The sequence below is a fragment of the Entelurus aequoreus genome, linkage group LG06 (assembly GCF_033978785.1).
Source record: "Entelurus aequoreus isolate RoL-2023_Sb linkage group LG06, RoL_Eaeq_v1.1, whole genome shotgun sequence".
Lineage (NCBI taxonomy): Eukaryota > Metazoa > Chordata > Actinopteri > Syngnathiformes > Syngnathidae > Entelurus > Entelurus aequoreus.
Window position 1 is genome coordinate 69,536,587 of NC_084736.1, and position 13,459 is coordinate 69,550,045.

At 42.5% G+C, this 13,459-nt stretch overlaps 1 protein-coding gene across 8 annotated transcripts in view; it reads right to left on the reverse strand.

Annotated features, from left to right (window-relative positions):
• ank1a (ankyrin 1, erythrocytic a) overlaps positions 1 to 13,459 on the reverse strand; it is a 239,352-nt gene that overhangs the window by 116,896 nt on the left and 108,997 nt on the right. For all 8 annotated transcript variants that reach the window (XM_062051320.1, XM_062051323.1, XM_062051329.1 and 5 more), the window contains 2 exons: positions 6,862 to 6,963; positions 3,743 to 3,841 (listed from right to left, as the gene is read on the reverse strand). In XM_062051320.1, coding sequence (XP_061907304.1) covers positions 3,743 to 3,841; positions 6,862 to 6,963 — 201 coding nt within the window. The remainder of the gene's footprint in view (positions 1 to 3,742; positions 3,842 to 6,861; positions 6,964 to 13,459) is intronic.

Here is a 13,459-nt window from a genome sequence, read left to right on the forward strand (position 1 = left end):
GAGTACAGTGCTTTGGTCTCAGTATCCAAGTGCACCACTGTGGTCCATTCCGGCCGCTGCTGTGCCCCCACCCAGCTGCGAGCTCTCTCAAGCACTGGGTCTTGTCTTTGATGGTCGATCAATTGTTGGGGGGTGAAGCTGTCCAGGTCGACTGTGATGTCATGTTGCCTGACTGCAGCTACTGATGGGTCTGGCATGCACCGCTCTTCCGCCCGCTGGCAGAAACGACACGCCTCCTCACAGGGCCGTCTGGACAGTGCATCAGCGTTGCCGTGCAGGCGGCCTGGTCGATGAGAAATCGTGAAGTCATATTCCTGCAAGATCTCGACCCACCTGGCCAGCTGCCCCTCGGGTTCCTTGAAGTTCAGCAACCAGGTGAGGGAGGCGTGATCTGTCCGCAACACAAACCGTTGACCATAAAGGTAGGGTCGGAAATGACGAAGGCCCAGGACAATGGCCAACAATTCCCGACGGGTGACGCAGTAGTTCCGCTCTGGCTTGCTCAGCCCCCGACTGTAAAAGGCCACGACCTGCTCGCCGTGATTCCCTTCCTGTGACAGCACAACCCCCACACCGACATCACTGGCATCTGTATCGACCACGAAAGGTCGGCTGGGGTCTGGGTAGGCCAACACTGGGGCTCGGACCAAGGCCTCTCGCAGCTGTGCAAAAGCCTCATTGCAGCTGTCAGTCCATTCATATAACTGTCCCTTGTGTGTGAGCTGGTGCAAGGGGCCAGCAATCGTTGCAAAGTCCTTGATAAATCTCCGGTAATAGGATGCCAGTCCCAGGAAGCTCCGCAACTCTTTAACATCTCTTGGCGCTGGCCAGTCACGGACAGTGGCAACTTTGGCTGGATCAGTAGCAACACCTTGCCCACTGACGACATGCCCCAGGAAGGAAACTTCACGCCGAAGCAAATGGCACTTTTTGGGGTTCAATCGCAGCCCAGCCTGACGAATGGCCTGGAACACATGCTGGAGGTTCTGTAGAGCCCCTTTAAATCCTGCAGCATGCACCAGGAGGTCATCCAGGTACACCACACAGCGATCACGGGGGATGGATGCCAGCACTCTCTCCATCAACCGTTCAAACGTGGCAGGTGCGTTGCAAAGCCCGAACGGCATCACCTTGAACTGCCAGAGTCCTTGACCTATTGTGAACGCTGTCTTTGGTCGAGCTTCGGCGGCCAACTCCACCTGCCAATAGCCACTTCGGAGATCCAGGGAGCTGAACCAGGAGGAGCCAGTGATGTAGTCCAGCGCATCATCTATGCGCGGCAACGGGTAGGAGTCCTTGCGGGTTACATCGTTGAGCCGTCTGTAGTCGACGCAGAACCGCCACGAGCCGTCCTTCTTTTTGACCAGAACTGCGGGTGCTGCCCATGGACTGCTGGAGGGCTCGATGACGCCCGCCTGGCGCATCTCCTCGATTTTCTCCTGGGCAGCCACTCGTTTGGCAAGGGGCAGACGGCGTGGGTGTAGCCGGATTGGTCGTGCGTCTCCTGTGTCAATGTCGTGGAGTACGAGACTGGTGTGCATGCAGTCTTCATCTTTCGCTGCAAAAATGTCTTGGAAGGCATTCAGTAAGCTTTTCAGTCGCTCCTGCTGGGTGGTATCCAGGCCTTGACTGCTTCGCTCTAACAGTTCTGCAATAGCCTGCTGGGTCTCTATAGTAGGCAGTCTATTAGTAGAAGGGTTAGGTTGAGACTTCTCCTGGTCCACCATGAAGGCCGTAGCCGGGGATGGCTCTGTGGGGGCTGTCACTCTGCAGGCGCCTGGCTCATCAGTACCCTGGAGGGCAACTGTTTTCTCACCAAGATGAAGCGTGGCCCTAGGCACATCGACCACAGCTCCCCACATCTCCAACAGGTCAAGCCCAACAATGCAGGGGTCTTGAATGTCAGCCAGCCAGAATGGGTGTCGTCTCTCTTGGTCCGCCACCTTAATGCACACTGTCCCTTGGCCCAGCATGGCAGCCTTGCTACCGGTGACGGTTGTAATTCGGGCGTTGGTGATTGTCCAGCCTGATGGCAAGCTGCGCTGCAAGTGGGGAAGGACACCCGGCCGGATGATGGAGATAGTGGACCCCGTGTCAACCAGGGCTCTGCAGACTGTTCCATCAAGCTCGCATTCCAGGTATAGCCCCCGGGCCCTGCCCAGGCGGCCCAAGCGCTGTGCGTCACATTCGGGTACAATGGAAACCATCCCGGGTGTCAGTTCCCCGACACTGACACCCCTCTCTAGTTTGACGACACCTCAGCGGCAACGTCAATGGGGGCAGGGGCTGGACAGTGTCTTGCAATGTGGCCAGGGACACCGCAGCGGTAACAGTTCACTTCGGTCTGCCTTCTCTGGGAGAAGCGTGGCCGGGGCCTTGCAGTCACTTGGTCGGTTCCCTCTCGTTCGGTCTCGTCCCATCCAGCCTGGCGGACTCGCGGAACATCACGGCGGCCATCTGGAAACAGGACGTGCTCCACACGTTCGGCTTCAGTCAATGCGGCAGAGAGAGAGTGTTTAGCAAACAGTCTGAGATGTTCCCGAAGTCGTTCAGGCTGTAGACCACGGACAAAGGCTTGTACGGTGAGCTCTTCCTGTAATACTTCTGGGAACGCTGGGTGACCCCTTCGCACCAGATGGCGAAGGTCCGCAGCATAAGCTCCGAGACTTTCTCCCAAAAGGCGTCGCCGCTTATACAGCTGCTCTTGTGCTTCGTCTGCATGGATTGGTCGCCCGTAACGTCGTTGAAGAGCCTCGCGCATGGCCCCCCAATCAGCCAATTCCTCCTCTTGTAAATCGACCAAACACTGTAAGGCTGGGCCTTCCAGGGACAGCGCCACATGCCCTGCGGTTGCCACATCAGACCAGCCATTCAAACGTGCTGCTAGCTGGACCTGGAGGAGGAAGGATTCAATAGAGCCTTCTCCACTATAGTGAGGAAGCTTTGGAGTGGCGATGCTTGGCCTGTAGTCATCTCGCAGGGAATTTGTTTCCACCATCACCGCAGGAGAGGCACTTCTTCGCCAGGCACTCCTTCCAACACGAGGCGCACTTCTTCCGTCTGGTTGAGCTTCCAATCTTGTCCCATCATATTGAGCTTCCATTCTTCCTCCAAGTGGATGGGCCTCCCGTCCACTAGGGCGGCGCAGGTTCCTCTCATTTACTTGGTGGTGAGGTAGTTGAGCCTCCAATCCACCAGGGCGGCGCTTGTTCCTTTCCTCTTCCTGGTGACGAGGTAGTCGGTCTTCATCCGGAAGTGCATTCTCCCAGCACTTGATGAGATCCTCAAGCTTCTTTGAGAAAGCCATCCCACTTCTGACACCAATGTAGCGTTGAACGGGTTTGACAAATGTCTTTGCTTGAAGATGTCAAGAAATGCTGACCCAATGAACGATCGGTTCAACTTTTAATGATCAAGCCAATTTTTAAACACACACACACAAGTGAAAGCACAGCATACTTAGTCAACAGCCACACATGTCACAGTCAGGGTGGCCGTATAAAAACAACATTAACACAGTCACAAACATGCACCACACTGTGAACACACACCAAACAAGTAGACAAATACATTTTGGGAGAACATCCACACCGCAACACAACATAAACACAACAGAACAGATACCCAGAATCCTTTGCAACACTAACTCTTCCGGGACGCTACAATACTGTATTCCCTGGAACATAGTCTAAATCAGTATCTAAAGTTTGCTCTTCTTTAAAATCGCTACTGGGTGTGTTACCTTTGTGGTGGTCTCCAGTACAATTCCGTTGTGAAGTAACTCCAGCACCATTTTGACATGGCCTTCTTTCGAGGCCAGATGCAGCCCGTTGAGCCCATTCTGAGGGAGAAATGACATCATAGTGAAGGGTTTGCTCACCAAAAAGATACAATGACCTGAGGTATCCACAAAGACACACAGAGAATAGACCATGCCACCTGACAACAACTTGGCTTAATGAAGAACTCACAAACCAAAGCAGGCCAATACTTACACTGGACACCACATTGATTATTAGCAAACACTAAAGTCTAAACAGGGATGAAAAATGAGAATGCAAACATTTTCATTTGATTAATGATAATGGGAACAAGCAGACGACGATCTAGGAGGAGAAGGACGGGAGCGGGATGGCAGGCCGCGGGTCTCGTGGGTGGGAAGAATACGAGCCGTGTGGGATAGGTCTGACCTCACACAGCCTTCCTTCAGCCGCACAGGACATGTGAGGTTGGACCTTTCCCACACCACTGATATTATTCCTCTTAGTGGAGAGACCACAACACACCATCTTTTGACTGCAAACACAGGAGTTTGACCAAAGAGGGGAAAGCAAATTAAAAAAAAACCCAGCATAATCAAAATGAGGGAGGGTGCTGTAGTCGAATTGAGGGGGCGAGGAGAACATAAGAAAAGCTGAGAAGGTGATGAGTGAGTTGTTTTAGTGATGCCACAGCCGGTTGGACCAACACACCACACCACACAAACATCAGTCAAGCAAGCAGAATGAAAAGTCACAATCAGCGGGTATTGACAATTAGCATCATTGTCATATCTGAAACGCATCCATTGTTCACTTAACACTAAAGAAATAGATTTCCATCCAGTAAAAAAAAAATCAGAACATTTAACAACAAAAATTAAGTCACACATTTGTGACCATCAAATGCATGGTTGTTGATGACCACAATGTATTCCACCGGCAGGCTTTTTTTTTTATACTACTGCATGTATACATCAGGGGTGTCTAAACTTTTTCCACTTAGGGCCACACACTGAAAAAATCAAAGCAGGCAAAAGATATTTTTCACTTTCAAAACCAATACACTAGATGGATTTTATATTTTAACCTTTAGGGCTCCCTTCTAGAGTGGTGAACGTTAAAGGTCCTGGGGACCTGAAAGGATCTCAGTGTTAAAAATAAATCAAAACATTTTTTTTACTTTACTTTTTTACTTTAAACGCTTAAATCTCTAGATCAACAGCTGTCAAATATTTGAGGTGAAGTCATTAACTAACTTGGTCAATAATTCAACATTGATTTTAATTCATTATAATTTTTTAAATTTTCTTCGCAATGAGAGTTACTAAAAAATGTATATATATATATATATATATATATATATATATATACATATATATATATATATATATATATATATATATATATATATATATATATATATATATATATATATATATATATATATATATATATATATGTATATGTGAGTATGTATATACATGTATATATACATATATGTATATGTGCGTATGTATATATATATATGTATATATATATATGAATTATATGTATGCATACATACATATATATATATATATATATATATATATATATATATATATATGCATGCATATATATATATATATATATATATATATATATACAGTATATATATATATGTATGTATATATATATATATATATATATATATATATATATATATATATATATATATATATATATATATATATATATATATATATATATATGTATATATATGTATATGTATATATAAAACTTACAACACTTAAATCTCTAGATCAACTTTCGATCTGTCCATTGATTATATATATATATATATATATACATATATATATATATATATATATATATATATATATATATATATATATATATATATATATATATATATATATATATATATATACATATATATATATATATATATATATATATATATATATATATATATATATATATATATATATATATATATATATATATATATATATATATATATATATATATATATATATATATATATATATATATATATATATATATATATATATATATATATATATATATATATATATATATATATATTTTTTTTTTTATTATGTTTGCCCATACGGCAAAATATTTCATATTTTCTCCAAAAATATTTTATAGGTGGAATATTTGATGTGAAGTAATTAGAGCCTTAATTAAGCAAATGATTTATAACAAAATTAATTATGACTCATTATTATTATTTGAACAATGAATGTTTTAAAGAGAAACAAACTCAGCCCGTATGCCAGCTTTGCAGCCCCTGTGCCACACTTTGACACTCTCGGTATACATGGACTATTAAAAAAATAAAAAAAGATTTGAAGGCGATTGAACAAAACAATCAGTATTGAATCATTTAGCCAGCAACAATCCTTATTAATATCGATTAAAATTACATTAAAATTAATATGACAAAATATATGACAATAATATCCTTCTATTGTGTGCTGAAGATACAGTGTCCGCATTCTACAGGAATTTTAACATAGCGGTTTATATATTTAGCGTAGTTATAGCTTTATTTCATTGGGTGTCTCACCTCATCACGGTGGAGATATGAGCCATTATTAGTGAGAAGTGAAATTGTTAAGAGGGTTCTGTTTTGAGCCCCGAGTGAAGATATTAGACTTATTGCAGTAAGATAGCCATGACGTTGAGGACTTAACGCCACTAAGTACAGTGCTCAAGCAACCTCACACACACACTTTCCTTTTTTTGGTCCAGTGTCAAGTGCTTGAGGGCAGCAATCCGATGGCTATTACAAGCAAGTAGAGGACACAGGGTGGAAGAGATGGAGCAAAGACGACACCCTTTTGCCCATGTATTACTTTCCCTGGAGACCCTGTGAGCTTTACCTGACAGTCGGACCATGCATGTGCACAAGCACACATCCATAACTCTGTCACATCATGCACGCCGACATATCGATCCAAAATACATTGGCAGTGAATGCAAAGAAGTTGGACATCATATGCTCGTCTACAGTACAATTTGCAGTGCAGTCTAAATCATGAAAACTTGGGAGTTCCTGTGTCTCTCTCACCTGATTGGCTGTATTTATATCAAGGCCATTCTTAAGGTGTTCAAGAGCCTTGTCCAAGTTGCCGGAACGGGCCGCTCGGAGAAAACTGTTGCCAGCATCTGCCTGCAAACACACCGCACAAAAGGAAAGAATGGGAGGACACGGGGGAATGAGAGAAAGTAAAAGACACAAAGAAGAGGAATAGAGAGGAAAACAGAGGGAGAAAGACAAGTGGATTACTTTAAGACGATCCTTTATCTTTCCACTCATTTCACTCCTCACATCAGATTTTTTTGCAGTGTGCAGTGAAAAAAAAACATCTGCACAAAGAAAGTGTTTATCCAGGTGACCTAAAGCCATAGGTGGTTGGTACCCCAAAGGAAGGTCGTACAAACCAGTTATTTTGACAAAAAAAAAAAAAAATCCAAATTTTGTATCTTTGTCCAGAAATCTAACCACTCAGCATGTGCGATAGTTCTGACAGCGGTGTCTGTCTTTGTGTGCTAATTAAAGAAACACCAAGTCAAGATGAACTATGAAAGTGCGTTCACTACAAGAAGACATGTCTGAAAATGTAATTTTGTTTATAGATTATATGCAATCTGTCGTTGTGTTCCCTAATTTGAGTCTACATAAAGGAAGGTGTGTGTTGCTGAGCCCGACCTGGACATAATCTGGACTGGACCTGGTTTTAAGAACCCTTTAAACAATCTAATTTCATTGACAACCTGGTCTGGTGAAGATAACGGGCCCCATTCAGCAATAAGTTCCTAACTTTTCATCTTATCTTTCTTCCTAAGTGATTTCCTAAGAGGAGTCCATTCAAATTCATGACGTGTTCTTAAACGACCAAATTGTTCCCACCTGCTGTTCTTAAGTTGCTGAATGCCAAATGGTTAGCGCGTGCGTGTCTATCATAATTTGCATAAAAACACTCCCTTATTTCCCCCAATATGCATATGTAAACGCCCCTAATTCCGCAATTTGAATAGGTAAACGCCCTTAATTTCCCATAGAAGGGCACAATTCCGGCAGAAAAGCCGAACATCAAACACACGGAGAAAACACAAACAGATTACAGAAGAGAAATTCGTATTGTCCCGCGGGGGGGAAATACATAATGTCAAAACGTAAATTAACAAAGGGGGGACTGCAGCGTTCAAATAAATATTTGTCACTTTGGACAAATAGGTCTACATGGCCGTCAAATATGCACTCCCTCCCCAGTGCACGATCTGCGGCATCTTACAGTAGCAGCAAAAGCATTGCCATTGTGTGTGTGTGTGTGCGTGTGCGCACACGGTATTTTAAAATGTCTATATATTGCTCATTTTGCTATATGTCTGTCTGTCTTATCTATCTCTATCTATCTTTCTATATACCTCTATATCTCTCTATATGTATCTATCTATCTATCTATCTATCTATCTATCTATCTATCTATCTATCTATCTATCTATCTATCTATCTATCTATCTATCTATCTATCTATCTATCTATCTATCTATCTATCTATCTATCTATCTATCTATCTATCTATGATATTAATTTCACATTAGACAATAGAAGTAAGGGAACTTGTCATACTTAAGAACAAATAGGCCACCCTAAGAGTGCTCTGGAGCACTCGTAGATTGTGTTCTTACCTACGAACAAATCCCAGCTAGGAAAACATTGGTGAATACAAAAATCTCCTTAAAAACTTCGTAAGTGGGCCCAAAGAACAACATTTTTGAAAAAAAAAACGGTTTCTGAATCGGGACCATTGTCCTTTATTTAAAAAACAAAAAACAAAAAATATTTTCTTGAACAAAAAAGAAACTAAAATAAAATAAAAACAGTTACATAGAAACTTGCAATTAATGAAAATTAGTAAAATTAACTGTTAAAGGTTAGTACTATTAGTGGACCAGCAGCACACACAATCCTGTGTGCTTCACGGACTGTATCCCTTGCAGACTGTATTGATATATATTGATATATAATGTAGGAACCAGAATATTAATAACAGAAGGAAACAACCTTTTTGTGTGAATGAGTGAGAATGATTGTGAATGAGTGTGAGGGAGGGTTAAGGAGAGTTTTTGGGTTGGTGCACTAACTGTAAGTGTATCTTGTGTTTTTTATGTTGATTTAATAATTTTTAAAAAAAAGAAAAAAAGAAAGAAGACATGTCTGAGTATCATGCCTCGCCAAGGCAGGTGGGGGCGCCGCTCGAACACGATCACTCATGCAGCAGAAGCGTCACATGGACAAATTTTACTGCGGCAAACTCTGCACCTTCTCATCTCATTTGCATAATCTCCTCTCTGGCTAAACGGCCGCCTCCTCTTCATCTTCGCCGTCCACATACAGAAATATTCAGCAACTGAAAGTAAATGCTACATCACACACAAACTTCAGAACAGTGCCTTAGGCTCTATTGTTTGTGCGTGTTGGTCTTCTTTTGACAGGGAGTTGGGGAAAAAGAAAAAAAAAATTGAAAGGATCCACATGCCTGCAGCAGAGGCATAGCAACTAACGACACAACATAGCCTCAGCATGACTCTAATGGCGAAGCACTGTGCAAAGAGAGAGGTCACTAAAGAAAAAAGGTTGGTGCGATCGTAGAAGAAAGAGGAACTCGAAAAGGAAAAGCTGCTTCCAGCTAAAACACTCCTCGGCTTAATTGGCGATACAATGCGCTCCTTGTTCTTGACAAAATACATACCAACACTTTCTCTTACCAGATGAGTTCAGTGTAAAGCTTTAAGAGTGACATAAATCGCTGTGTTTTGTGTGAGTACACTGACCCTGCTGAGCCACTTGCCTGTGTCAGTCACTCTCTGACAAATGTCCGCTCATTCTAAGCATATTTCGATCTCTTAGAAAAACACAAGTGCTTTGTAACTAGACTGGTTGCACGAGTGTCTGTTCGCTATGGGACCTTTTTCAGCAAGCCATTGTCCTCTCATTCGAGATAGCAGACACAGCAGACTTGAGACCAGAACAAATACCCTAAGTAGTCCTTTTAATCCTGTGTATTCTTGTCAATGCAAGACACAATAAATAACATGGAACACAGACAATAAATTCCCTTCGCACAGAGCCAAATAAAAAGGCTGCATTCTGCACACTGGTGAGACCCACACAAAATGTTAGGGTGACTCTCATTCATCATAATTAGTCTTGTCAAATGATTGTTTAAACCACATAAGGACTCCTCTTCCTCCTATCCAGGAAATCGCAAAAAGCCACTGCCTGACCAGGGCTCAGAAAATCTGCAGAGACTCCTCCCACCCCCACCAAGGACTGTTTTCACTGCTGGACTCTAGAAAGAGGTTCCGCAGCCTCCGTAGCAGAACCTCCAGGTTCTGTAACAGCTTCTTCCCTCAGGCCATAAGACTCTTGAACGCATCATAATAATCCCCTCAATTCCCCCAAAAACGGATTAACTCGCTGGAATATAAAGACAATATAACATACATCCATAAACGTGGATGCAAAAGGCAAAAGTGCAATATATTTATCTGTACAGTAATCTATTTATTTATATCTGCACCTTACTGCTCTTTTATCCTGCACTACCATGAGCTAATGCAACAACATTTTGTTCTTATCTGTAATGTAAAGTTCAAATTTGAATGACAATAAAAGGAAGTCTAAGTCTAAGTCTAAGTTAAATGTACTACATTTATGTATATTAGGTTACTAAGTCACATTGATCATATTACGCCTATACTGGCTCACCTGCACTGACTTCCTGTGCACTTAAGTTGTGACTTTAAGGTTTTACTACTTACGTATAAAATACTACACGGTCTAGCTCCATCCTATCTTGCTGATTGTATTGTACCGTATGTCCCGGCCAGAAATCTGCGTTCAAAGAACTCTGGCTTTTAAGTGATTCCCAGAGCCCAAAAAGAGTCTGCGGGCTATAGAGCGTTTTCTATTCGGGCTCCAGTACTATGGAATGCCCTACTGGTAGCAGTTACAGATGCTACCTCAGTAGAGGCATTTAAGTCCCTTCTTAAAACTAACTTTACACCCCAGCCTTTAAATAGGCCACTTTTTAGACCAGTTGATCTGCCGTCTCTTGTTTCTGGTCTGCCCCACTCTACTGTGTGGAGAGGTTACCAGCTTCCACGGAGGATGCGCTAGCTGTTCCAAGTTGGGACCCGGGATTAACCACTGCTCTAAAATAAATCAGTTAGTGACGTCTCTGCGCCCCAACGTGTCTACATGCAAGAGGATCCCCTGCTGGCCCCACTATGGACTGGACTCTCACATTATTAACTGTATCCACTTGGCATCCATTGCACCGGTCACCCAAGGGGGTGGGGGTACCCACACCCAAGGTTTATCCTTGTCCCCTTTGGGTTGAGTTTTTTCTTGCCCTGATGTGGGATCTGAGCCGAGGATGTCGTTGTGGGTTGTGCAGCCCTTTGAGACATTTGTGATTAAAGGCTGTATAAGTAAACTTTGATTGATTGATCAAGGTTAGATTAGGTTACTTGAAAGTGCTTTGTGCAGGTTTTCAAACTTTCAGTTTCCAAAGAGTATTATCTTAAATCTAAGCAGGGTTTATTTGCCAGTGAACAAACACAACAGTCAGAGTCTCCTCACTAATCTTTGCACTAGCGTACAAGCATTGACCTGATCACTGACTGAAAAGCATCCATCCATCCATTTTCTACCGATTGTCCCTTTTGGGGTCGCGGGGGGTGCTGGAGCCTATCTCAGCTGCATTGGGGTGGAAGGCGGGGTACACCTTGGACAAGTCGCCACCTCATAATAGCAGTCCTCCTCAAATAGTGGGGCTGCGATGCCAGGGTGCTTTATCAGTATCATAATACTGCATGCTTCCAACCCTGTTTCAGAAAGCTGTGCACTAAAAAACGTGCTCATTGTATCCATAAATCCTGATTTCCTCACTTTGAGATTGTTCAAAAAAATAAAATAAAATCATCAATAATTTTTAAATTTTTGTTTTGTAGGTAAAGGGTTTTATACATTGTGCTCCTGATCAATTTAAATGTATCATTATTTATTGAGTTTACTTATTTTTATTTTTCACTAAGAAATGGTTCAAGGCTGTCAACATTTTTTTATAGTCTAGGGATACAATTTTTCAAATTTCAGGCAAATTGATGCACTTTAAATCTTTTTCTATAACAGAATAAAAAACAATGCTAAATATGTTACTCTTTGTTGTCAGTTGCTTTATATTTCTTATCTCAGCGGCACTCGGGGGGGAAGACAGGGTACACCCTGGACAAGTCGCCACCTCATCGCAGGGCCAACACAGATAGACAGACAACATTCACACTCACATTCATTCGCAGATTTAGTGTTGCCAGTCAACCTATCCCCAGGTGCATGTCTTTGGAGGTGGGAGGAAGCCGGAGTACCCGTAGGGAAACTGCAAAGTCACTGGAAAACATGGAGACTCCACACAGAAAGACCCCACGCCCGGTGATCGAACCCACGACCTTCTTATTGTGAGGCACACGCAATAACCCCCTGGTACCCAGTTCTGCCTTGATTTTAGAATCAATATTAGAATATAACAATTTGGTATCTTTGGTATCGATATTTCAGTATCGATCTGCACATTACTGCTGAGAATGAGGGTGGGGGCGCAAGATGTTTTCTTCTTCCTCGGGGGGCGCCTAACAGAAAGTAATTAAAAAGCGCTGTTGTATGGCAACCCTCAGACTTTCAGGTAACCATCCATGTTTGAGGTTAAGGAGCATGTGCGGTCAAAATAAAGTAAATAAGTGATTCATCTGCGTATGTAAAGTTAAAGTTAAAGTACCAATGATTGTCACACACACACTAGGTGTGGTGAAATTTGTCCTCTGCATTTAACCCATCCCTTTGTTCCACCCCCTGGGAGGTGAGGGGAGCAGTGGGCAGCAGCGGTGCTGCGCCCGGGAATCATTTTTGGTGATTTAACCCCCAATTCCAACCCTTGATGCTGAGTGGGAGGTAATGGGTCCCTTTTTTTTTTTTTATAGTCTTTGGTATGACTCGGCAGGGATTTGAACCCACAACCTACCGATCTCAGGGCGGACACTCTAACCACTAGGCCACTGAGTAGGGTTCACAAATATTGTGATTAATTTTGTGATTAATCACATTCTTTCACTTGTTATTTTTGACCACCGTAATCCATCCACCCATTCATAATAACATTTGATCTTTACGTATTTTGCTCATTTTAAGCATAAAAAACTAATTATGACGTTCGCTTGTTTTTAACAACATCACTGATTATTACTCACTGCAGACTTTATAAGATCCCAACAAACATAATACAACACCACTTACTGTACAATGTCTGCTGTCATTAGGATGACGACTGCTAGGATACTGATATATTGGCATTTAGATGACAAATGACTCATAATCCTCGCGAGGAAAACGTCTTTTCGTGTCGTTATCGCCATTCCAGGGTCTAAATTGGCTGTCAAAATGTACCGACTTGTCGGAATACAGCTTCATCCTTCTACTTTCCAGGTGAGAGGCATTATTTATGATCTAGAATAAAGTTTGACGAGCAAGGAAATGAAGAAGCAGCTGATCAATTGATGATGTCAACATTGGCACATAAGCTTGTGATTACAGCGCCGCTATA